We start from the raw sequence: 23158 nt of genomic DNA, 5'->3' as shown, positions 1-23158 counted from the left end.
TATAATAAGAAAATTTTCTGTGTGGTTTAATTAACAATTATCATTGCATTACAGTTAGAGATCAAATAAATTTAAATTTAATACAACTGAATTCAAGGAATATCCATATTTATTACACCTGTTCCCACTACGTCAAATAGACTATATGACTTAATCGCAGGGCTGTTTAATTGGAAATCAGTTGACGGGAATAAATTTAATACAATAATCACGGAGATAATAATGATTTAATAAAGAAGAATGGCTAAGCACTACATCCCTACCAAACCAGTTAGCAATCTTTATATTCTGGAGTGGATAATTCATGGATAGATTTATGTAGACCTTTCGATTTTGCAAAACAATGCTCGACATTGTAGTTATTTTACAAGAAACTAATAATATTTTTATTCATATTAATTTTAACAAATATCATAACATAAAATGCTAAATAACTTTCGGAACAATGTGAACGTGAATTAATACTCACTTCTTGAGTAATTCACCACTAAATTCCAATCAGCATGTCGCCAGATTGACGGAATTTTAAGGTAATACCACTGGATTGCACGTATATTACAAAGTAAATGATCAGAATATGTAAATAAAAATCCTACACGTGTTCATCTAAAATATATAAATATATTTGCCAATAAATATTCCAAATAAAGTTATTTTAATGTTCACATATACTATCTTTATTCATGACTTTTTGCTATTCTTTCATAGCTTACAAGAGTAAAAATTTATTTTAAAATATAGATATTTTTGTAGTACAATAAATAGTAAACTATATTTTATTTATATAATAATATTTATTTTATTTAATAATAAATTGTATGTTTTTACTTAAACTGTTTTGAGAAAAATCATGAAAAATGGCATTAAAATATATGGCAGCACCATTAATGTACAAGTTTTGCATCGAGTTATATTTCTGCAAGCGGTCTTTTTTTGCAGGGACGATGTTCTGAAAATAATTTTGTGAGACTTCCTGAAAATATAATTAAAGATAGAGTTGTGGAGGAAAATATATAGTATTTTTAATTATAGCAGTGCATAGTGGCGAAAATGGTAAGCAACAGTTTTGTGGCTTGTGTAGGCGTTAGTTAATATTCTAACCCGCAATCGATTTTTCATTCACATCATTTTCTATGGATTTTGTATATTTTTTTTAACACCAGTCAAAAAAAATGTCACGATACCCCAGCGACAGAAAGGTATATGTTGGTGATTTGGGCAATAGTGCTAGGAAGAATGATTTAGAATATGCGTTTGGCGCCTATGGAACTTTACGAAGTGTTTGGATTGCACGCAACCCGCCAGGCTTCGCATTTGTTGAATTTGAAAGTGCCCGAGATGCGGCAGATGCTGTGCGCGGTTTAGATGGACGGACAGTTTGTGGTCGCCGTGCAAGGGTAGAATTATCTACAGGAAAGTTTGCTGGTGGTGGTAGCGGTCGAGGAGGTGATCGACGTGGTATGCGGGATCGTTCTCGTAGAAACAATTCAGATGATAACAAATGCTATGAATGTGGAGGAAGAGGACATTATGCCAGAGAATGCAGACGTCGTGATAGTCGTAGAGGTAGTCGTCGTCGGTAAGTGCATTTTTATTATACATAACGTAAAAACATACAGTAGTGTAATTATTTATAAAATATTTAGTAAGTCATCAACAATGCATTCACAAAAGTGTGTTGGATTGACTATTTGCAACGTTTATCTGATACGTATAGAGTATACCTGGAATTAATATGAGACTGAGACTATTATTTAATTTTGGAATTTAGTAAATCGATCGGACAATTGCAATAGATTACGAACAGACATAATAAAATCCTATTGTTATAGTGTTGTGTACATTTTATTTCATATAAACCAACACCTTTAAGTATTTAAACAAATATCTTAATTTACGTTTGGCACTTTCTATAAATAAATATTTTATGAATGAATTTCAGGGAATTAGATTAATGATTTTAGAAACTTAATTTCTGAAGCATAATAACTTATTATTTCCATTATAAATATTACGGGATGAAATACTTAACGCTACCGCCTACTAGTTTTATGGATACCACGGAGTTGGATAAACCAGGGTTAGTTCAAAACAAATTTAAGACACTCCGGTTATTCGAACATTCTAACTATTACATTAATACGTCATTAACCGATTATCATTACTAATTTTTATTTATTCTACCATTCGTTAGTATGTTACATTTCATGTAACATGCAATACCTTACGGACAATGTTCGTAACCAATTTCGAAGATACTTTGACTTTTCTTAGGAACCAGATAAATGGCTCTACATTAAAATGTGTCTACATATACAATTTTATTATAAAAACATTGTAGAAATGATTGGTAAATTGATTTCAGGGATTCTAATAATTTGTTATACAGTTTGCTTGAAATATTGGGAGATTATATAAGCTGGCAATTTTTTAAAGATGGGTGGCTGTCTTTACGGGATTAATGTTATATACACAATATAGATTATTTTTGAAAATACCATCCGCATAAAAGGTAGACAGCATTAGTCTTAAATTGTTAGTTACTAATGGTTGAGTAATCAGAAGATACCTTTAAGCAAGAATAAGTATGGATTTTCAGTTAATTATTAATTATGATTACTTATTAACGCCACCGCTCTTTTGGTTTTTTTCATGGAGCTGGATCCACCAGGGAATTTTTTTTTAAGCGCAGCCGAAGTCCCCCCCATTTATAAAGTGATAGAATAGAACTTAGGACACCCCGGTTATTCGCAATTTCTAACTATTCTATTTTGGAAGCAGTGGCGTTAGTACGTAAGGACGGTTTATAGAGAATTATTTCGACAATTGTGTTTTATTGTAAAAAAATCAATTTTTACTATAAAACTTTATATTAAAAACTATAACTACCTATATATATATATTAAACAAATATAGTATATTTAATTTAGTAAAGCGTAACTAATTTCGGAAATAAGCTTCAATTATTTCGGCAGCTAATAAGTTCTCAAATTGGCAATTTCACGGGCATCTTATTAAATTTTACCGATTATTGTGAATTGAAAGTGTTTGTGAATTGTGAATGGCTTACGAAAAAGCCGCTAGGGGCGCTGTAATCGGAATGGCGCATACACGTGTTTTCCACGAGTGTCGTTTCTTCTTTCATTTTGATTTTTCATCGGTGTCGTTCGGAGTGAATTTTACTGTGGCATTTAAAAAATTTAAAAGTATATAAAGCGTTTTGAATTAAAGGAAACATTTTTGGTGTATCCATCGATACAACACTGTAGAAAATGTTTGTTTTATACGAAACGCCGGCGGGCTACGCTATATTTAAATTATTGGACGAAAAGAAACTTTCAGAAGTAGATAACCTATATTTGGAATTTCAAACACCGGAAAAAGCCAATAAATTATTGAAGTTGAAACATTTTGAAAAATTCAATGATACGACGGAAGCTTTGGCAGCAGCTACAGCTGCAGTGGAGGGCAAAATGTCTAAACCCCTTAAAAAAACATTGAAAAAATTGTTCGGCGACGAAGTGCAATCATCATTATTGGTCGCTGATGCGAAATTGGGTAATGCCATTAAAGATAAATTAGCTGTGCCATGTGTCTATAACACTGGAGTTCAAGAATTGATGCGTTGCATACGTCAACAGGCGGATAGTTTGCTGAGTGGTCTACCAAAACGGGAGATGACAGCCATGGCGCTAGGCTTAGCGCACTCTTTGTCTCGCTATAAATTGAAATTTTCTCCTGATAAAATCGACACAATGATTGTGCAAGCTCAATGTCTGCTCGACGATTTGGATAAGGAGTTAAATAATTATATGATGCGTGCACGTGAGTGGTACGGCTGGCATTTTCCAGAACTTGGAAAGCTTATTACTGACAATATAGCATTCGTAAAAACTATTAAATTAGTGGGCACACGCGAAAATATGGCTCATTCAGATCTGTCTGATATTTTGCCAGAGGAAGTGGAAGAGAAAGTAAAGGAAGCTGCCGAAATTTCTATGGGGACTGAAATATCTGAAGAAGATATTATGAATATTCAATGCTTATGCGATGAAATTCTTTCGATTGACGAATATAGAACACATCTGTATGACTACTTAAAAACGCGAATGATGGCTATGGCACCTAATTTAACAGTTCTTGTGGGCGAGACTGTGGGGGCGCGTTTAATTGCGCATGCTGGATCGCTTATTAATCTGGCCAAACATCCATCTTCCACTGTACAAATTTTGGGTGCGGAAAAAGCATTATTCCGTGCATTGAAAACTAAAAAAGATACACCAAAATACGGTTTAATATTCCACGCTCAATTGGTGGGACAGGCCAGTTTGAAAAATAAAGGTAAAATGTCCAGATCACTGGCTGCAAAGGCGTCGCTGGCCACACGTGTTGACGCTTTTGGGGAAGAGGCAAGTTGTGAACTTGGGGCAACACATAAAGTAAAACTAGAAGCTCGACTGCGATTGCTGGAAGAAGGCAACATTCGAAAACTGTCCGGTACTGGAAAAGCTAAAGCTAAATTCGAAAAATATCAAGCTAAAAGGTATTATTTGAACTACTTTAAATTATGTAAAATAATTTTGCACTTTAATGATGATATCAAAAAGGTTTCGCATGTATCTGATCATACGATATGACGATAAACCTTGGCTGTCTGATGGTGCTATTGAATTATTTCACAAAATTTTGTGTATTTAAATCTGCAATATTTTTAATTGTATATTGTCTTTTTTTTAGCGAGGTGTTTACTTATCAGCCTGAAGCCGACAGTACATTGTCTGTCAAAAAACGTAAGCATTCGGAATCATCACCTGCCGAAAATAAAGATGAACCAATAGCAGAAGCTGATGAAGTAACTAAAGATGAAGAAACGAGTGGAGTAGAAAAGAAAAAGAAAAAGAAGAAGAAGAATAAGCATCAAGATGAAGAGCAAACAGAGGCTCCACCTGCAAAAAAGAAAGCTAAAAATAAGGAGCCGGACTCTGATTAGCTTTTTTAATTTTAGTGCTATATTTTAGGTTTAATATTTAGATGTACAAAGTGTTTGTTTATAAGCATACATATGTAAGTACATATTATTATACTTTTGATGAGTAATTGTAGCTATACAATAAAATGTATTTTACTTGATTTTTTAAAAAAGTAGCCCTGGTTTGGTAATATTTCGTAAGTTTTGCTTTGGAAGCCGTTCTTAAGAGTAATTGTTTCAAAAAGTAGCAATTCTCTTGATTTTAAAATATACCCGCAATATTCCTATCAACACGAGTTTGAGAATTGGTTATTCGTTGTAAACAGGAAATTGGATAGTAAGTCGACACTTGTAATTAGAGACGTACAGAAAACTAAACTCTAAATTTAGCTTATTTACCAGAATTTATATAGTTGAACTTCCCTAACTCGAATCACCATGATCCGCAAAAAACTTCTGAGTGAGAGAGACTTCGAGTTATAGAAACTTTCATTAAAATATATTATTTATCGAAAAGCTGTATAATATAGATTTATACATAGTTTTATTTATTTACTTTATTTAAAGATTTATGTAGATACGTTAAAACATGTATTCTGTAATTTGGTTTGTTGTAGTTTGCTATTGTTTGGCTCTTGACTTCTGTATCTCATGCCTTGGTTACATGATTTATGCAATCCCTAAGTGTAATATCATATTTTTTGTTCGCCTCCATACGATATAGGGACTCTTAAAATTCTACCTCGATAGTAAAATTTTATATTTTGTATTATGCCGTGGTATACTGGTATTGATGAATGAAATAATAAAGTTCATTGTTTTTTAAATTAGTCAAAATTAAACAAATTAACGTATTAAAAAGAAAAGACAATAATTCATATATGAAGAACTCCAAAATTCTGGTTCGACAAAACTAAAACACGAAATTGTTTTATGATAGGAACATTTTTGTCTTCTAATACTTTTTTGCGTATTATTTTTCAATATAGTTGCATATCGGGGCAGTGTGTTTCGGGTCGTTGCCGTATTGATAAATCCATTTTAAATGCAGCATAGTATTCTGAACAATATTTTTGTCCATTATACCATAGATACGATGAATTGCCCTATTCCATGACCTGAAAAACAACACCACACTAGTACATTATCTTCACCATGCCTGTTGTATAATATGGCGTTATCCCTTCGGCCAGCTTCAATCAATCTGAATCTTTCATATTGAATGTCGATTTGTACATATCCGCAAATTGCAGTCGCGCTTGTCCTTTAAAAAAATTTAACATGAAAATCCAACTTGGACAGCTCGACGTTGTATGGACCTCAGTGATATATTTAATGGTAATTGCCTTACAATAGATGTTGCGATATAATTTTAATTGTTTCGCGTCTTTTCCGAGGCCTTTCACCTCTATGCACTGGAACAACAGCGCATGATGTGAGAAATTTGTTTAATGTTCGAAAAACAAGAGTATGATTTATTCTAAACTTTTTTTGCAAAAGTCATAACCGATTCTCCGTTTTTAAAATCATTGACAATTAACTATACGTATACAAAATTGGATAAATATTAAGCACCTTGCGTATTGGGACTTGCAGGACCACAACACTGCGATCTGATTCCTCAGGCAATCAACCTTTTCAGGGTAAACCTTTACCTTTTCAAGGTAAGCCAAGTTTCATCAAGATATCTACATTTTCGTATTGTCGGACAGAAAAAAGGCGGACTCAATTTGTCTCGTCACAGATAATATTTGTCTAGACTACTTTTAAATGTTAAAATTATTCATAAAGCAATTATATTATTGAGCATATTGCGAGGGCATAAAAAAGTTTTTCTAAAAACACATAAGATTTTTACATTTTATAAGCGAAATTATTTATATTCTTTATTAACTAACATATATTCATCAATTTATAAAATTTCAGAAGCAACTCCCGAAGTCGTTCTCGCAGTGCTTCACGCAATCACAGATCGCGTTCACGCAGTGCAGCTTCGGCAAGCCGATCACGTAGCCGGAGCCGTTCGGTTTCGGCGAATAAAAGTTCACGCAAGTCACGAGATGTCGCCTACAACAGTAAGTCACGTGAGAATGGACGCAGCACGACGGAGAATGGCAGCACATACCATCGGTATAGTGAGGATGAACGTAATGGCGGCACCGGTGCTGCCTCACCATCGCCAAAACGCCGTTATGATGACTCCGTATCACCGTCGCCAAGACGTAATATATCGACAAAACGTAATCGACGAGGCGATTCAACACCATCAAGATCTAGTTCACGCAGAGATTAGCAGACATCCGTTGTGACAGTAACAGTAAATACAACTAATAGACATTGAGCAGCAGCATACACGCTCGATCGCAGTGCATGATTATAAAGTTTTACTCCTCTCCTTCATTTCAATCAAATCGCTATTAAAATCCAAATAGTTGCAAAACGAATTCCTAAAATTCGAATATTATGCCGTGTGTCGTTTTAAGTAGACGAAGAGTTGAAACTTTTTAAAAATACTTGTAAACTGAAAAGACTTCTGAGACTACGTTAAATGGATAACTTCATGGATATTCATTAATTGTTATGGAGACATAAAATAATGTATTTACCACAAATGAACAACAATAACAAAGTCTGAAAACATCTAAAAAACAGCGAAATAACAAAAAAAAAAGTTCACACAACATACATAAATACATACGTTTGTATTTTTTTATTTTAATATTTTATAAGCTACTCATCTTAAGCAGTAGATTTATTGAATAGGTTAAACTAAATTTAAGCTCATTTCGATTGAATGCACATCAGGCCCGAAACGCTACCACTGTTTACAAACATACGAACATGTTACGCGCCAAATATTTCATAATTGCATTTTGTACAAAAATTGATTTGTCATGATTTCGTCTAAAATTTTCAATAAATGCTGCACGTATTGGTTGATATAAAAGTGCAAGAGTACAATTTACTTGAGAGTTTTTGTTCAAATCGGCTATATTGGAGAACTATTGAATAAATCTAAACATTTTTGATCGATAATTTGTGAGTAACCATCTTTTATACACATTGACTACAATATACTACAATGTTACGTCGGCAGCTAAGTTCCGCTCATACAAGATATTAGTAAAGAAATATATAAAATAAAAAAGAATAAAGGTTAATTAAGTGAAGGACAATTAAATGCATAGTCAATTTAAATTCATAATAAGAGCATAAAGATTAGTTTTCGTATTGGAAAGTTAGTTTTTAACACATTTTCTTTCATCCGACCAGCGTTTCACATTAATATTATATATTTTTTGTTCAACAATGCCAATAATTTCTTAGAACACATAATTTCCATCTGCGGCGAATTGTTTATACAAGTCTAGGATTATTTCCAGTATCATGAAGAATGCTAATAAATATGTAGTATACGTTAGCAAACATTTGAAATAAGATATATGTATGTATTTTATTTTTAACTACTTAGAACAGCAAATAAAATATTTTTGATGTTCTAATAAATTCATATTAATAACTTCAATATGTTAAATTTTTTCCATTTTCACAAGTCGACTGGCTGCTCATAGGAAAGCCTTTTACTTTCATATACATACATATCGCTCATTTACATGATTAGTTGAATGAGTTGTGCCGCTATTCATGTAAATGAGCGATATTATATTATTCGTTTACAATTTCGTTGAATAGAAAATGTTAAGAACTTGTTTACCATTGTGCGTGAATCAAATATTGCCTTCGCAAGTTCCGAGAACCAGTATTTTGTCGACCAGATCCTGTGCATTTAACATCTTAATCTGCAGTGATCGGTATACAACCAGCAAGCTGCTTTATTTTGATTCTATGAAGCATGATTATCTGCCTGAACCTTTACAAGTTGTTACTACCAGAAATAGCCACAAATTTCCAGCCAGTAACAACCATTATCGCCTTTCTTCTTCACAGCGAAATGCTGTGATCCTATTCCCACGACGGTGCTACGTAACCAGAATGGACCTGGGTTCTTATACGACCAAGGACTGTCAATTCGGCAGCTGTAATCGGAGTTATTTGGGAAACGTTTTATGCCGCTACAATAAAAACAACGAAATCATATTCGCTTAGTGGCAGCTTTCTTATCTAGATTTTTGGTCATGTCCACCGCATTGATTATTTTTCCACCTAATTAGTATTATCTTTCTACTATGCTTTCGTAAGACAACACGGGTTTTTGTTCGGTTATGTGTAGCGTTAAATGGCTATCTGAAAGATATTTCACTCCTATTGGTTTAGATACATTCAAATGATCTAGATCATATATTGAGTAAGTATAGGGGTTTTCAATAGCACGCTACAAAAGTAGACAGCAAACGTCGTCATATTTTGTCCACTCTTTTGACATTTCTCTTCAGTAAGGTTTGCCATTTCATCATGGAAAGATGTACGATTCAACAACGTGTGTAATTATTAAAATTTACTTCCGAAATTCCGTGGCCTCAACTTTAAAACCGCTACGTTTAATTTATGGTTGTCATAATCCTATTGTAAGATCAACAATTGATCGTCAACCCGCAGGCACAGGATAAAATATTCCCGTGCCAGTGAGACAAAGAAACACAAACACTTCTTTGTCTCACGTGTCGAGAATATTGTAGCCGTTAGCGCATCAATTGAGAAAGATCCAATTCAGTCTCTCACAGGTCGTTCTCAAGAGTTGGGCATCTCTGTGATGTCGTTGTGGCAAATTTTGCGAAGAGATCTTGGCCTACATCTTTACAAGATCAAATTGACGCAAGATCTGAAGAATGTTGGATGAATTTGGCTGAAGAACAACTTGAAAATAATCCGGATTTTCATCGAAAAATCATCTTCAGCGATGAGACTTATTTCTGGCTGAGTGGATTCGTCAAAAAGCAAAATATGCGTTATTGGTCAGGCAGCAATTTACACGAACTCCATGAGTCAACATTGCATCCCGAAAAAATTCAATTTGGTGCGGTATATGCGCCGGTGGCGTCATTCTTCCGTGATGGTCAAGAACGGCACAACTGAATATTTTTGGCACGACTTGGATAATATGTGGTTCCAACAGGACGGCCAGTGCCCGTGGTAGCCATGGAAAAGAAATCGAGTTCCATACATAATGGCATCGAATGCACTTTCACAGGAATAAAGAATTTCATTGATATCCCAAACTTTTTTTATAATTTGTGCAATTTTCCGAGTGTAGTGAAATTTAATTAATATACTTTGTTGAATGATACACAGGTTGTTGGGAAAGTATTCGTAGACGCAACATATATCAAATATTAACACATAATGTACGTGGTATAAGAGGATAATAATAACAAACCCAAAACTAACTTCTACAACTTGTGTATCAGAAATTAATGTTTTTCGTGTTAACTTCAAAGTACCTTTTCATATAAATGATAATACTTACAACAGTCAATAATAATGTTTACTCAGGTACAATGAAAATGGACAAATTAATAAAAAAACGTCGAACATATTTCAGAATAATGAAATTTTATTGTATTTTTAAACGATAGTATGTATGCAAATATTTAAAACCAGAAAGTAAGGAAGCGCTTGAGGGTTTTTAACACTTTAGCATATATATTTGTTGTTTTTTTGTTTTAAATTGCTTAAATTCGTGAGAATTTCTATAAAAATTTCAATAAATTGTATTTAATAGATTTACTTTCAGTATACTTCGCATTTTAACATAATTAAATGGACAACAAGTAAAGAAGTTCACAACTCCTGTACAAAATAATATAAACTAAATTTATATAAAAGCGCTCTTTGTTCTTAAATACACATATATGTATGCATGTATATATATAGTATATAAACGCCAGTAACAAATCTCTTAAGTTTATATATATAAAACAGCATATGTGGCAATAAACAAAACTATTAGTTATGTATTGTATGTATGAAAAATATCGATATTGTTTATTGGCCTACAACAATATAATTTCTACAATATCGACAAATAATACATATATTTTAAACATAATGCGTTTAATATTAATGTCAGCAAGCTATGTTGCATTTTCAATTCATTATACATACAATACTACCACATGGTGTTGTTGTTTTTTTAGTTTTAGTTTTAGTTTTCTTTTTTGTTTTTGCTTTTGTTTCACATCGCTCTTAAGTACATTAGATATTATTGGACGTACGTCGCAATGTACGCACTGAGGTATAATTTTCGAACATTATTACATACATACGTAATTTGCCCACCCATAAGTTAATTTCATTTTTTCAAAAAATTTTCATTTACTCTTTTTTTATATTACTTCAATAGACTATCGTCAACTACGCGTTTATGACGATAATGTTATTGCTGCGTTCTATGACAAAATCATTTGCAGATAGCAGCGTTTAAGTTAAGTTGTTGCTGTTTTTTTACGTATAATCTGGCGTAAGTGTAAAACTAATAAGATAAAATAAAATAAAAAACATAATCGAAAATTTTTTTCGCAATAATAATACGTGGAAACAGTAATAAAAATTTTAATAACAATATAATATTGACTTTTAATCTAAGTGCTTAACGAAAGTTTAATTTCAGTTTAAAAAAAAAAATTAAATAACACTCACAAAATTAAATTTATACACATACATATTACACTTATTTAGCCACAGTATTAATCGACTAGCCATAAAGCTATTGATAAAAAACCAACTGAAAAAAAACATAATCGTTAAACTTTGGATTTAGTGTAAAACAAGTACTAAATTTTGTTTAGTTTACATGTAAAAATGTGCCGTTAATATTTATTATTTTCCATCCAACTCAACTTCGCGTTCAACGTTATCAGTTACATCTGAAAATGCCTTTGTCATAGGTATTCTTTTAAAATTAGTTTTTCTACTTTTTTCAGCTTATTGTTTGTAAACTACATACATTTTACATTTTTATAAAATATTCACATGTACAAGCCCCAATTTATTATTTTAGTTGAAAAAATATGTATGTACGTAATATTTTATTTGTGTATCTCTCGAAGTGTTGTTGCTCATTATTATCATTAATTAATTGATTCATCTGTTTGCATTAGATGATTGTTTTAGATTTTACGCTTAAGTTAATTGCAAAGGAAAACTACAGCGTGACAACGATGTGTTCAGCTAAAACCTAAACAAACCTGAACACCTTGTAAAGTTCAAAAGTTACATTGCAAAGAGTAAAGGTAATTAAGTATAACAAGTAATTAACTATATAAGTAATTGTGTTGTAGTAATATTGCATTAGTTGACAACGATATTGTTAAAGAATTTTAATGCGCAAGCGCAGGTAATGTTCGTAATTAAGTACATATTTGGTATGTACACATATTATTTTTTTTGTTTATGTTTTCTTTTTTTTTGTTTTGATGTGACAGTGCAAACGTAATATAGACATACATATGTATGTGTATGTTAAGCAAACGCGTTGACGCTGGTAAACGAAATACATATTTGTATTAATGAAAGATTTGACTTCGTTTCGTTATTTATAACTTAAAATGCATATTACTTGCTATTTCTCTACTCTTATGCATATGTAAACTTTTGAGTTATACGCGTTGGTTGTTATGCTTGTTGTTATTTGTTATTAGCACTATCACTAGGCTTAGGCAAAAGTGGTGTAGTAGCGACATTCTCGCGATCGCCATTATGTTCTGATTGATCGTTTACTGGATCCGATGTCACTTGGCTACTTAATGAGCCCACATCTAAAACTTCACCACTACTACTGCTGTGCATATTGTGCGGTGGCGGTGCATTACTATGACTCTGCAATGATATGTCCTGCAAGTGAAAAGATGTTATAATTTTGCTTCTTTGATTGTAATTTAAATATTTAAAATACTCACATTTAATGACGGTGAAGCTGTATTGCTGCCAGTTGCAGCTATTTTATGATTGACATGCGCCCTAATTTCATCCTCGTTCACAGAGTGTAATAACTGTATAAAAATTGCAAGTTCGTATTAAGTATTGGATTTTAATATAAACAAAGTCTATTATAAATTAAATAAGTTGGCTAATAATAAATACAACATTTTCTGTCATTATATTAATTGGAATTGAGTAATGGAGACATATTAGAGTAAGTAAAAGGGGGGAAATATTTTTATCTATTGATAAAAATTTATATCAAATAAGTAAGGAAGCGCTAAGTTAGGGTGTGACCGAACATTTATAGCATTACATAATATATATCTGTAAATTAGCTTAAAGTCTACTTCAATAAGGCGTAATTTGTTGACCGACTTTACTCATTCTCGCCATCAAACTACTTTACAGCAATCGATATTTTGTAGTAATTAAAAAGTAAACCTTAATATATTTCAAATATTCTTAAACTAACTATTAACTCAAAATCACAGTCGAATACAATTATTTATAAATCGTTAGACTATTTTTAATTGTTTAATATGAGTTTTGATCTTTTATTTTATAAAAAATAAAACAAAAAAGCTAAATGTGTGAAAAACAATCTAGACAAGTTGAGCAATGGCAACATTCATTTCTCATTTTTTCTTTGCTTCTATGGGCATAACTGTAAGTACGGCCCGCCCGTATTTGACTGTTTCAATTATAAGATATCTCACATATTAAAAGTTTTATTATCCTAAAATTATGTATATGGAAACTAGGCTTAGAAGCAAAAAGTGATCAAAAAGTTCCTGAGATATAGTATTTGACACAAAAATGCGCAACGCCATGCCTCATCATCTTTTCTATGAAATTTTGTATGTCTGACGTTTTTTGTTAGTGAGCTATCACTATCGTTCTCCTTAGTCCTATTTTCTGTACTAAATTACAGCTTTTTTTCAATTTTCAATTAACGCCGACAATGGACCCATTTTGCACATTTGCAATACCACCATATATTATCTCAATTTTTGTACGACCCTAAGTGCAACTATATCTTTCCATTATTTCTAAATTTCATTAGCGTTTCTGAAAACATTTTAGAATGGAACATAGCCTATATACAGACCCCAAAAACACAAGACATGCATCAGTTCCTACGACAGTCTGTTCATCGTAACCGGAACAGACACGCATTTTTATCCCTCCAAGGACTGTCAAATCGGCATCATTCTTCTAAATTATTTCGAAAAAGTTTATGCCGCAACAACAACAACGACTCCCAACACATACAAAATAATGGAAAACTACACCATTAGCTGTCATTGATGTGTCTGTAGATTGGATACAAAATTATTTTATTATGCTACTGAACTTACCCTTTCGACTTCATCATCAGTAATTTCACTATTCAGCTCAATACCACTCTTACGGGTCTTTTCTAAAAGTGTAGCTTTTTTGGCAGTTAAGTAAAGGCTACGTTTTATTGCGATGTATACTACATCGCTGACAGCACGCACCGAATAGTCAGGTATAAATGTCTGACGAATCTTAGCATCCATATTCAATGACTGTATAGAACCACGGACTTGTTGACTAGGTGAATCTGTAAAAAATAATCCAAACATTGAATAAATATTTGATGCGAATGGGAACTAATGAAGCTACAATTACTTACCAACAACGACATTTGGCTGAAGGGCTGCTGTACCGAAATATGTAAATACGCCACTTTCAAAGAGTAAGTTCTCTTTGCCGACGGTCACTTCAACACGACCTTCTAAAATAAGTACGAAGAAGTCCACAGCTTTTCCCTGTTGGTAAATGAACAGGCGCGGATCATCTTTATTTTTGCCCTTGCACTTGATGGCATGGATAATATCTTGATTAAGTAGGCGGCGTAGGATGTTTTCGGAAACAAGTTCCTTTTTAAAGGCATCGACAGCTACAAAATTGAAAGTATATATTTGGTTTTTATTACAAATTGATAATTGTAGGTTATGTTGAATATTTTTTCTTTATCTATGTATACATACATGTGCTTAAGTACTGGAAAGTGGCAAGGGTGAGTTGTGGTGAAATTCGTATCTTTTGATTTTCGCGACGTTCGGCGAATGCTGAAAAGTCCTGCTTTTTACTACGATTACGTCGCACCTTTGTACGATTATCAATATACACATCAGTTTCATCAACAATTTCAGCTTGAATCAACTCTTCAATAACGTCTTCAAGCGTTACAAGACCAATAGTTTCATAGAACGGATCACCATCACCCTCGTTGTTAACACGATGTACAAATGCAATATGACCAATAGTACCATCTTTGAATTGGTTAAACATTAGATCCAGCGTCATATCCTCAAACACAAAGTGAACTGGATTCTGATAGAATTCACACAATGTACGCAACGGTGTATTATCATCGGTATCAACAAACGCCAAGTCTTTAATATACAACAATGTAACGATGTTTTTCTTATCGCCATCATATACCGGAATACGCGAGTATCCTGACTTCATTATATCAGATACGGTTGAAAAGTCTAGTAGAGCATCAAGAGAGAGCATGAATGCATCATCAATGTGTGTCATAACATCAGCAACAGTCTTTTTACGCAACTCCAAAGCACCCGAAATAATGTTGACTTCATTTTTGTCAAGATCATTTGTACCAGTTGTGACCTTTTAAACAAAAAGTGAATATAATTTTATTGCATTATTTATTTAAGTATCACCATCTGCGCTACAAACCTTCACTAATTCCTTTAGACGTTCACGATTATAAACATTGCCGATTTCTTCACCCAATGCCCAATCCAACATTTTTGAAATCGGATATGACATGGGGAATGTGAGTACCATAACAACTTTAGTAATGCCAATAGTCTTGGCACCAATTGCCAAACCATGTCGCGAACAAACAGCCTACAACAACATAAGCAACGGTAAGTTAATTAGATTAATAAGTTAAAATAGAGTAAGTTATATGGATTTACCTGAGGCGTAATTTCACCAAATATGACAATAGCAAGCGTGGAAACAATAACAGCAAAAAGGCCTGAGGTTAAAGCATCCAGCAGAATTGTAAATGTGGAATTTACCAACACATTGCCCAAAAGAATACTACACAGTAGGAAATTGCCCTTTTCTCGGACCGGCTGTATAATTCTAGCATATTGGCGTTCGCGAACTGAACCAGTGTTACACAGAATCTATAGAAAATATATATTAGAATTCAAAATTAACCATTTTATATGATTATACATATTTTTTAATATAATTACAATTAAATGATTTAAGCTATATACTTATAGCGTTGGTACATTGTGAGTTTTGTCTTATCTGCATAACAGTTGTTGCATTTATACACATATTTACACACATACCTTTAGTTCCGTACGATCGAGTGACATCAAACCCAAATTGAGACCAGAAAACAACGATGAGAAGCCTAAACAGACCAGAATGATGACTATTGACAACCAGATGGGCAGTAAATTTTCATAAGTTTTCATTTGCAGATAGACATCGCCGCCCTGATGTGCCATCGGTTTGGTGTCCGTGGCGCTACCCTATAAAGTAGATGAAAGTAAAAAAATATATAAAGATGTTCTACAGTATAAAAAAGTGATAATACAATTTAAAAATGTTGTACTCACCACATCCATTTGAGGATCATTTTTGGCACACAAGTAAAATGTTTCACTGCCATTGGTCATTGCTACATCCAGTTTAGGTAGTGACATCCGATAGACAGCAGATTCGTTGGTCGATGAACCTTCTATGGGTTTGTATAACAAAGTTGCTGGTATTTGACATTTTCCACCAAATGTATTTGATATTGCGGTGAATGTTATAACGGTAAATGGTGTAATGCCTTTACCGAAAATACGCATTGTAAATTCGCTATCTTTAAGCACACTAGGCACACCGCCATTGTGGTATTCAATCTCATTGTTGCTCGACTCTACGCGAAAACCGAAGATTTTCAAATCGTCACTCGAGGCATCACGCTCAACACGAGATCTGTAAATAATGGAAAATATCATTAATATAAGAATTTTACTTATAAATATCAGATTAATTACATTGTTAAACATATGATTCTAAATAAACTGAAATCACAACGAATTTCACAGTCGGAAATTTAAGGAGCCTAGTGGTCAAGTTCAATTATCTTTCGAGCAACGTTGCGTTACTGTATCAAGAACAATGAAGAAAACCAAGCCTCAATTAATTGACATCGAAGTCATCTTACCCAGAAGGCCCAGGAAACGAGCTGTTTGGGCAGTTTCGGACTAAAGGGAAAGGGATGTTAGATGAGTGGTGTTTAGGCGACATGCAAAGAGGTGGTTGCATGCTGATTTTAGATTTAAGAAGTGCATTCGTCTACATTAATGTATTCGTCTTTAAGGTAGTCCCCATTCGATATTAGGCACTTATGTATGATGGCGCTTCTTCCAATCATCGAAATACTTCTCAAAGTATATTTTCGCGATAGCCTTTCTTTGGCTCTTTAAGCAATTTCTCGTATGCTTGTAAAATAACGACCCTTTAAGGTACTCTTAATTTTTGGAAATGGGGAAAAGTCACACGGAGTAATGGCTGGCGAATAAAGACGCTCGATTCCACATTCATTCTCAGATAACAATAAATAATTTTTATTTCTTCCCCTCTTGTTGTCATAAAATTACTCAACTTCGATAGGTGATAACTTAAAATTTGTACATTATTATTTTACAAGGAGCCATAGCATCAAGTCCAATAAAGTATATATTTAATGCTTCACAATAAATGCGAAAGTTTTTCACGGATCTCAACTATGTAAATTTTATAAACGTATGTATGTATTTGACTATTGCAAATTATATGAAAAAATGTAACAGAACCTAACCTAAGTTTTTCCAAATACATACCATCAATATCCACAATATTTTATTTATTAAATTGTGCAATATTTTTATGTATACACCTCTTCTGCTTAACGACATTTCTCGTTTATTTTCTAAAAACCCACTAAATTTAAAGAAATGTGTATGCATGTATTTATTTCCATATCTAGCGTTCGACCTTCCTGATTTTATTCAGACATGTATATATATTTCACACGCAGAACATTGCCTTTGACAAAATTAGAAATACTTAGTATATCAGCAGACAAATATTTTTTAAATAATTGTTTGGACATCTTCCAACAGACGAAAAAACGGATGCTATACATACATATTTATATTTCTATATAGTATTTATTCGCATAAAAAGTATCTATATGTGTACCGAATATGTACTGAAGTGTGTAAATATCGAAAAAGAAACTAAAATTTATTTTTCGGTTTTTATTTCTTAGTGAATGTAATGGTTTTGCAACTTTTTGAGAAAAAGATGTTATCCAAACAAAATGAATAGATCAATAAAAAAACGTAAGACTTTAAAACCCTTTTGACATTAAACTAAAATTTTTAAACAAAATGTTTTAATTAATAAAATTAGAAAAAAGGTCGACTCTTGGAAGATTGGTGTGAAAACTTAAAATTATTGGCATTGACTTCAGTTGACTTATAATACTTTATACATACATACGTCGAATACATAAAATAAATTGCAAAATAATAATAATTCATGTAGGGTGTTTTGCACTCATCTTGACCGACTGCCTAAAACTTAATAATTTGCATATTTGGCAATTTCCATATGAATAATAGGAACATACACGTGCACACATACGCATGTTAAATTTTCGTTGCTAATAAATTTGTGAAATGGAAAATATTGCAGACTGTCTGCAAATTTTTTTATGTATTTTTGTTTGAGGAATTCAAGCAAAACAAATTTTGAAAATAGCACACAAAAACATGCCGAATTTGAGTATAAGTACTCAATTGAGTACCACGTAAGCACGAAGTCTTCTGTTATCATAATTATCAACATTTCATATTTATATGTAAGTATGTATGTATTTATTTGGCTCAAGTACCCGTAGCTTAACATTACATGACATGTTATACTGGAAAACAATAAATATAAAGCTACGCCAGAAATCGGCAGCAAGACACTTGAGCTTTATAGATACGCTATAATTGTTCAGATTATTTTCGTGGACAAATGCAAAGCGTTATGCGTATAAACGTGCTTTTTTGTTACCTTAGATATTATTAGATATTGACTATGGTATACTTATCTCTTGTAAATATATATATTTACTTATATAGTTTATTTTCTTGTTCGGGATAAACACAACTAACTTGTTTTTTCGCACTCGTCTTCCAAGGGTCTTAAATAAGTAGGTTTCCGTACGTGTATGTACGTGTACTTTTATGATTATGAGTTGTTGCCAGTCAAGTTGCAAGATTTTATGAAAAGATATTCACAAAAAGTTACCATTTTTAAGTGTTTATGTTATTGTGCATGCACACATCATGAAAGTTTAAGGAATCATTTAATCTTGAAAACACCGGTAACAATTGGTTCAAGCTAGACATACATAGTTCTCGTACCTATATGGTTATATAGTATATACATTCATATTCTTAGAATTTACGGCTTTATATATGTATGTGTGTAACTGCGTTATGGCCCACAATATAAGATTTTCTTGTCTAACCATATTATATGACGAATAGATAAGGCAGGTAAAACGACATTATTATTATGTATTAATGAGTAAATTAATGAGATACGATACAGTGTGAGATCACAAAGTGTAGATAAATAGAACCATTGGGATTGAGAGGAAGTTTATTTAGTGTCTTTTAAATATATGACAAAGATAGATAATACTGAGTGAAATTACTGTAATTAAAAAAATTCAAGAGTTTTCAATTCGATTTCTATTTGTTTTTTCTTTCGTTTCACTTAAGTACATATTTTGAAAACAAAATATCTTTCCAAAGCATTAATGTTTTAAAAAATAATTGAACTTTGTTTTCTTTTTGCACTGCAATATAATAAAGATTAGTTATTAAACTGTACAATGTAATTGTACGTTATATTAAAAAAATGAAAACTTGCACAGTGTTTTTGTTTAGTTGGCCAAGTCAATTTTCTCCTAATGATTAGAGAAAATTTCCTCTCAAATTTAATCTATTCTTCAAACAAATTGACTATAAACACAATAAGGACGAGATTAAATTAAATGCCCGATGTTGATTCCATTTCATGAAACCTATGTTCAGTCAAACCTGCATATTTTAACAAGAAATCTCAAAATAGAGTATTCAAAAATGTGTTTGGAAAATATAAACGGCGTTGTAATTACATCACTGGAGTTTGTTTCATGGTTTCATTTCGCTTTTCTCTCAATATATTGCTAATCTGATGTCGCACAATAGTTATTGTCAAAGTGAATCAATAAAAACATTTCTTGCCCTTGAATACCATATAAAATTGGCCACACATTTAAAATTAATTAATACATACATACGTAGGTGCATCAAAAACAGGCAATCATCCAATATACATATACTAAGGGCCTAAATGCATTTCATATATGTATGTACATATGCATGTACTTATGTATATACTCGTACGTGCAAAGATGCTATGATTTCTAACACGCATAGACTCCAATGTAAGGTAGGCGTCTTTGAGAACGTAAATATAAAAAAGGCCTAATTTGCACTGGTGTGCAAATCATAATTTTGTATATCGATGCATATATTTTATATATGCAATCATAAAAATATAAAGATATATCTACATAATTCTTTAAATTGATTTTCGAATACATATTTATTTTTTATCGTAGATTTTCCAAATGTGCGAAAGATTGGGGCCATTGCTTATTATAAATAGAACTTTATGTGCGTCATTTTGGCTTCTCATTGAGTTTTGCACATATCTGCTGCAAACCTACCAATAAACTAAGCAACACTTGTCTACGAATAAATACAGTTGACTAGAGAGATAAAAGGAAATCTTTAAGGAGAAAATAATGACATTTACATACATACAGACTTATGAACCCGTTAATGGTCATAAATAATCAAAATAAATATATTTCTAATTTACAAACTTTGGCAAAGTATTTCCGAAAAAAAAGCACTAATATCAATATGGAAAACCCTATTACATCCCATTAGCTATATTTCATATTAAATTTCATCATATAATGTATGCTACATTATTAATCGAAATAAAAAATACTCGGAACATAATTATATTCGACAGAATAATTTTAGAAAGGTTTACAATTAATGTATTTACTACATGGGGGTAAAAAATATTGGAATAAAATGTATGACGATATTCATTTTGCCAACTTTTATGCTAATAGCATGATTTGGATGACATGTATCCAGTGCATGAAGAATCGATTTCAATAATGATGTTATGTTATATAAAATTAACTTCATTTGCTATTTTCATTTTGGCAATTTGGGAAAGTTTCATTGCCGAACATAATTATGTATGAGAGGAAAGCCCAAATCAGACACAATTAATACAATATTTAAATGTTCTCTGGTGGGATTAACATCGATAATCATCATCATAAACAAAATTTATGTTAGTTAATTTTATATAATGCTTCTAGAATATGTATTTCAATAGGGACGCTACGTCGAATTTATGGTCGTCATAATCGTCCTGTCAGATCAACAATTGAGCGTCTAGTGGACAAATTTGTACAGTACAAAATGTTCCCGTGCCAGTGAAGCCACTTGACCACCAGAATCGTCGTATGTTGGTGAATTTGGCTGAACAACAACTTGAAAATGATCCGGATTTTCATCGAAAAATCATCTTCAGCGATGAGGCTTTTTTCTGGCTGAGTGGCTTCGTCAATAAGCAAAATATGCGTTATTGGCAGAAATACACATGGTTACTCCATGAGTCACCATTGCATCCTGAAAAAATACGGTTTGGTGCGGTTTATGGGCCGGCGCCGTCACTTCTTCAGTGATGATCAAGACCGGCACGTGAATGTGAATCGCTACCGCTCAATGATAATCGAATATTTGTGGCCCGAATGTTCTAACAGGATGGCGCTACATGCCACACAGCGAATGTCACAATCGATTTATTGAAAACCAAGTTTGGCCGGCGTTTTATCTCACGAAATGGCTCAGTCAATTGGCTGTCTCGGTCGTGCGATTTGACTCCGATAGACTATTTCCTGTCGGGATATGTTAAGTTTATGATCTATTCCAAAAAGCCTGCGACGAGTGATGAACTTCGAAACTTCGTCGAAAATTAGGTTCATGGTTCGGATGTTGCTTCAATGTTCAATAATAGTAATTTGGCCTAAATAGCTACTTCTTCTTGACTGGCGTAAACACGTTTACGCGGTTATAGCCGAGTCCACAACAGCGCGCCACGCATCTCTCCTTTTGGCAGTTTGGAGCCAATTGGTAACACCAAGTGAAGCCATGTCCTTCTCCCTCTGGTACTTCCATCGGAGTGGAGGTCTCCTTCTTCCTCGGCTTCCACCAGCGGGTACTGCATCGAACACTTTCAGAGCTGGAGCATTTTGGTCCATTCGAACAACATGACGTTGCCAGTGTAGCCGCTGTCTTTTTATTCGCTGAACGATGTCAATGTCGTCGTATAAATCGTACAGCTCATCGTTCCATCGTCTGCGGTATTTGCCGTTGCCAATGTTTAAGGGACCATAAATCTTCCGCAAAACCTTTCTCTCGAAAACTCCTAGTGTCGTCTCATCGTATGATGACATCGTCCACACTTCTGCACCATAAAGTAGGACGGGAATGATGAGAGACTTGTAGAGTTTAGTTTTTGTTCGTCGAGAGAGGACTTTACTTTTCAATTGCCTACTCTATAGGCTCATAGTATTGACCCCTACTGCAAGGTAAATTATTTTCGTTACTTAGTGTGTACATACATATGTATATCGAGAGCGATAAAGTAAATATTGATGATTAAACAAAAGTTTTGTGTAGAAGTTTGAAAGAACACATTACTTGTCCCATTATAAGAGACACCAACAATTTGTCTAAACTTGTTTAGAGAGTCGATATTGCGATGTTTAGAGGATGTGGTAAGGAAGCTTAGTGAGAACTACGCTCTTTGCCGATATGTTCATACGGATTTGTAGTTGTACGTGACATTTATATGTATTCAAATTACTTATCTGCCAGAGAATAATAGCTTTTCTGTTGCTTCTTTAACATTCAGTGAGTATATGTAACTATCTCTGCCTGTGATGATGAGTCATACGAGCAAGGAGATGAATACAATTAAAAACCCTAAGGTTTAGCAGAAATATTACTGTTGTTGTTGCGCGTTTGAACAAAGAAAGAAAAGGAGAAAATATTCGATAACAAATATTTGTACTTACATAAATACTTATGCCTGTAGCAACAAAATTGCACT

The 23158-nt window shown here is 32.9% G+C and overlaps 3 protein-coding genes and 1 non-coding gene across 4 annotated transcripts in view; 3 read left to right on the top strand and 1 right to left on the bottom strand.

Annotated features, from left to right (window-relative positions):
• The first annotated feature begins 885 nt into the window (after positions 1 to 885).
• LOC105217406 (serine/arginine-rich splicing factor 7) lies at positions 886 to 7934 on the top strand. Its single transcript, XM_011192390.3, has 3 exons — positions 886 to 1053; positions 1164 to 1579; positions 6896 to 7934. The coding sequence occupies exons 1-3, from the start codon at positions 1051 to 1053 to the stop codon at positions 7260 to 7262; spliced, it is 786 nt and encodes a 261-aa protein (XP_011190692.1). The 5' UTR covers positions 886 to 1050; the 3' UTR covers positions 7263 to 7934.
• On the top strand, positions 3127 to 5145 carry LOC105217405 (nucleolar protein 58). Its single transcript, XM_011192389.3, has 2 exons — positions 3127 to 4543; positions 4738 to 5145. The coding sequence occupies exons 1-2, from the start codon at positions 3273 to 3275 to the stop codon at positions 4988 to 4990; spliced, it is 1524 nt and encodes a 507-aa protein (XP_011190691.1). The 5' UTR covers positions 3127 to 3272; the 3' UTR covers positions 4991 to 5145.
• Positions 4586 to 4662, top strand: LOC114804612 (small nucleolar RNA SNORD53/SNORD92). Its single transcript, XR_003752750.1, has one exon. It is a non-coding gene; the product is annotated as a small nucleolar RNA SNORD53/SNORD92 (small nucleolar RNA).
• The window catches only part of LOC105217407 (unextended protein), a 27931-nt gene continuing 12279 nt past the window's right edge, over positions 7507 to 23158 (bottom strand). Inside the window, exons 2-10 of the mRNA XM_011192391.3 lie at positions 16489 to 16855; positions 16216 to 16401; positions 15826 to 16041; positions 15581 to 15754; positions 14866 to 15511; positions 14508 to 14774; positions 14209 to 14435; positions 12826 to 12918; positions 7507 to 12760 (exon numbers count right to left, since the gene is read on the bottom strand). Of these exons, the coding sequence (XP_011190693.2) occupies positions 12554 to 12760; positions 12826 to 12918; positions 14209 to 14435; positions 14508 to 14774; positions 14866 to 15511; positions 15581 to 15754; positions 15826 to 16041; positions 16216 to 16401; positions 16489 to 16855 (2383 nt within the window). The 3' untranslated portion in view covers positions 7507 to 12553. The remainder of the gene's footprint in view (positions 12761 to 12825; positions 12919 to 14208; positions 14436 to 14507; positions 14775 to 14865; positions 15512 to 15580; positions 15755 to 15825; positions 16042 to 16215; positions 16402 to 16488; positions 16856 to 23158) is intronic.

Source organism: Zeugodacus cucurbitae, chromosome 3 (genome assembly GCF_028554725.1).
Source record: "Zeugodacus cucurbitae isolate PBARC_wt_2022May chromosome 3, idZeuCucr1.2, whole genome shotgun sequence".
Lineage (NCBI taxonomy): Eukaryota > Metazoa > Arthropoda > Insecta > Diptera > Tephritidae > Zeugodacus > Zeugodacus cucurbitae.
The sequence above is the reverse complement of the archived record's forward strand: the minus strand, read 5'-3'. Positions and strand labels throughout refer to the sequence as shown.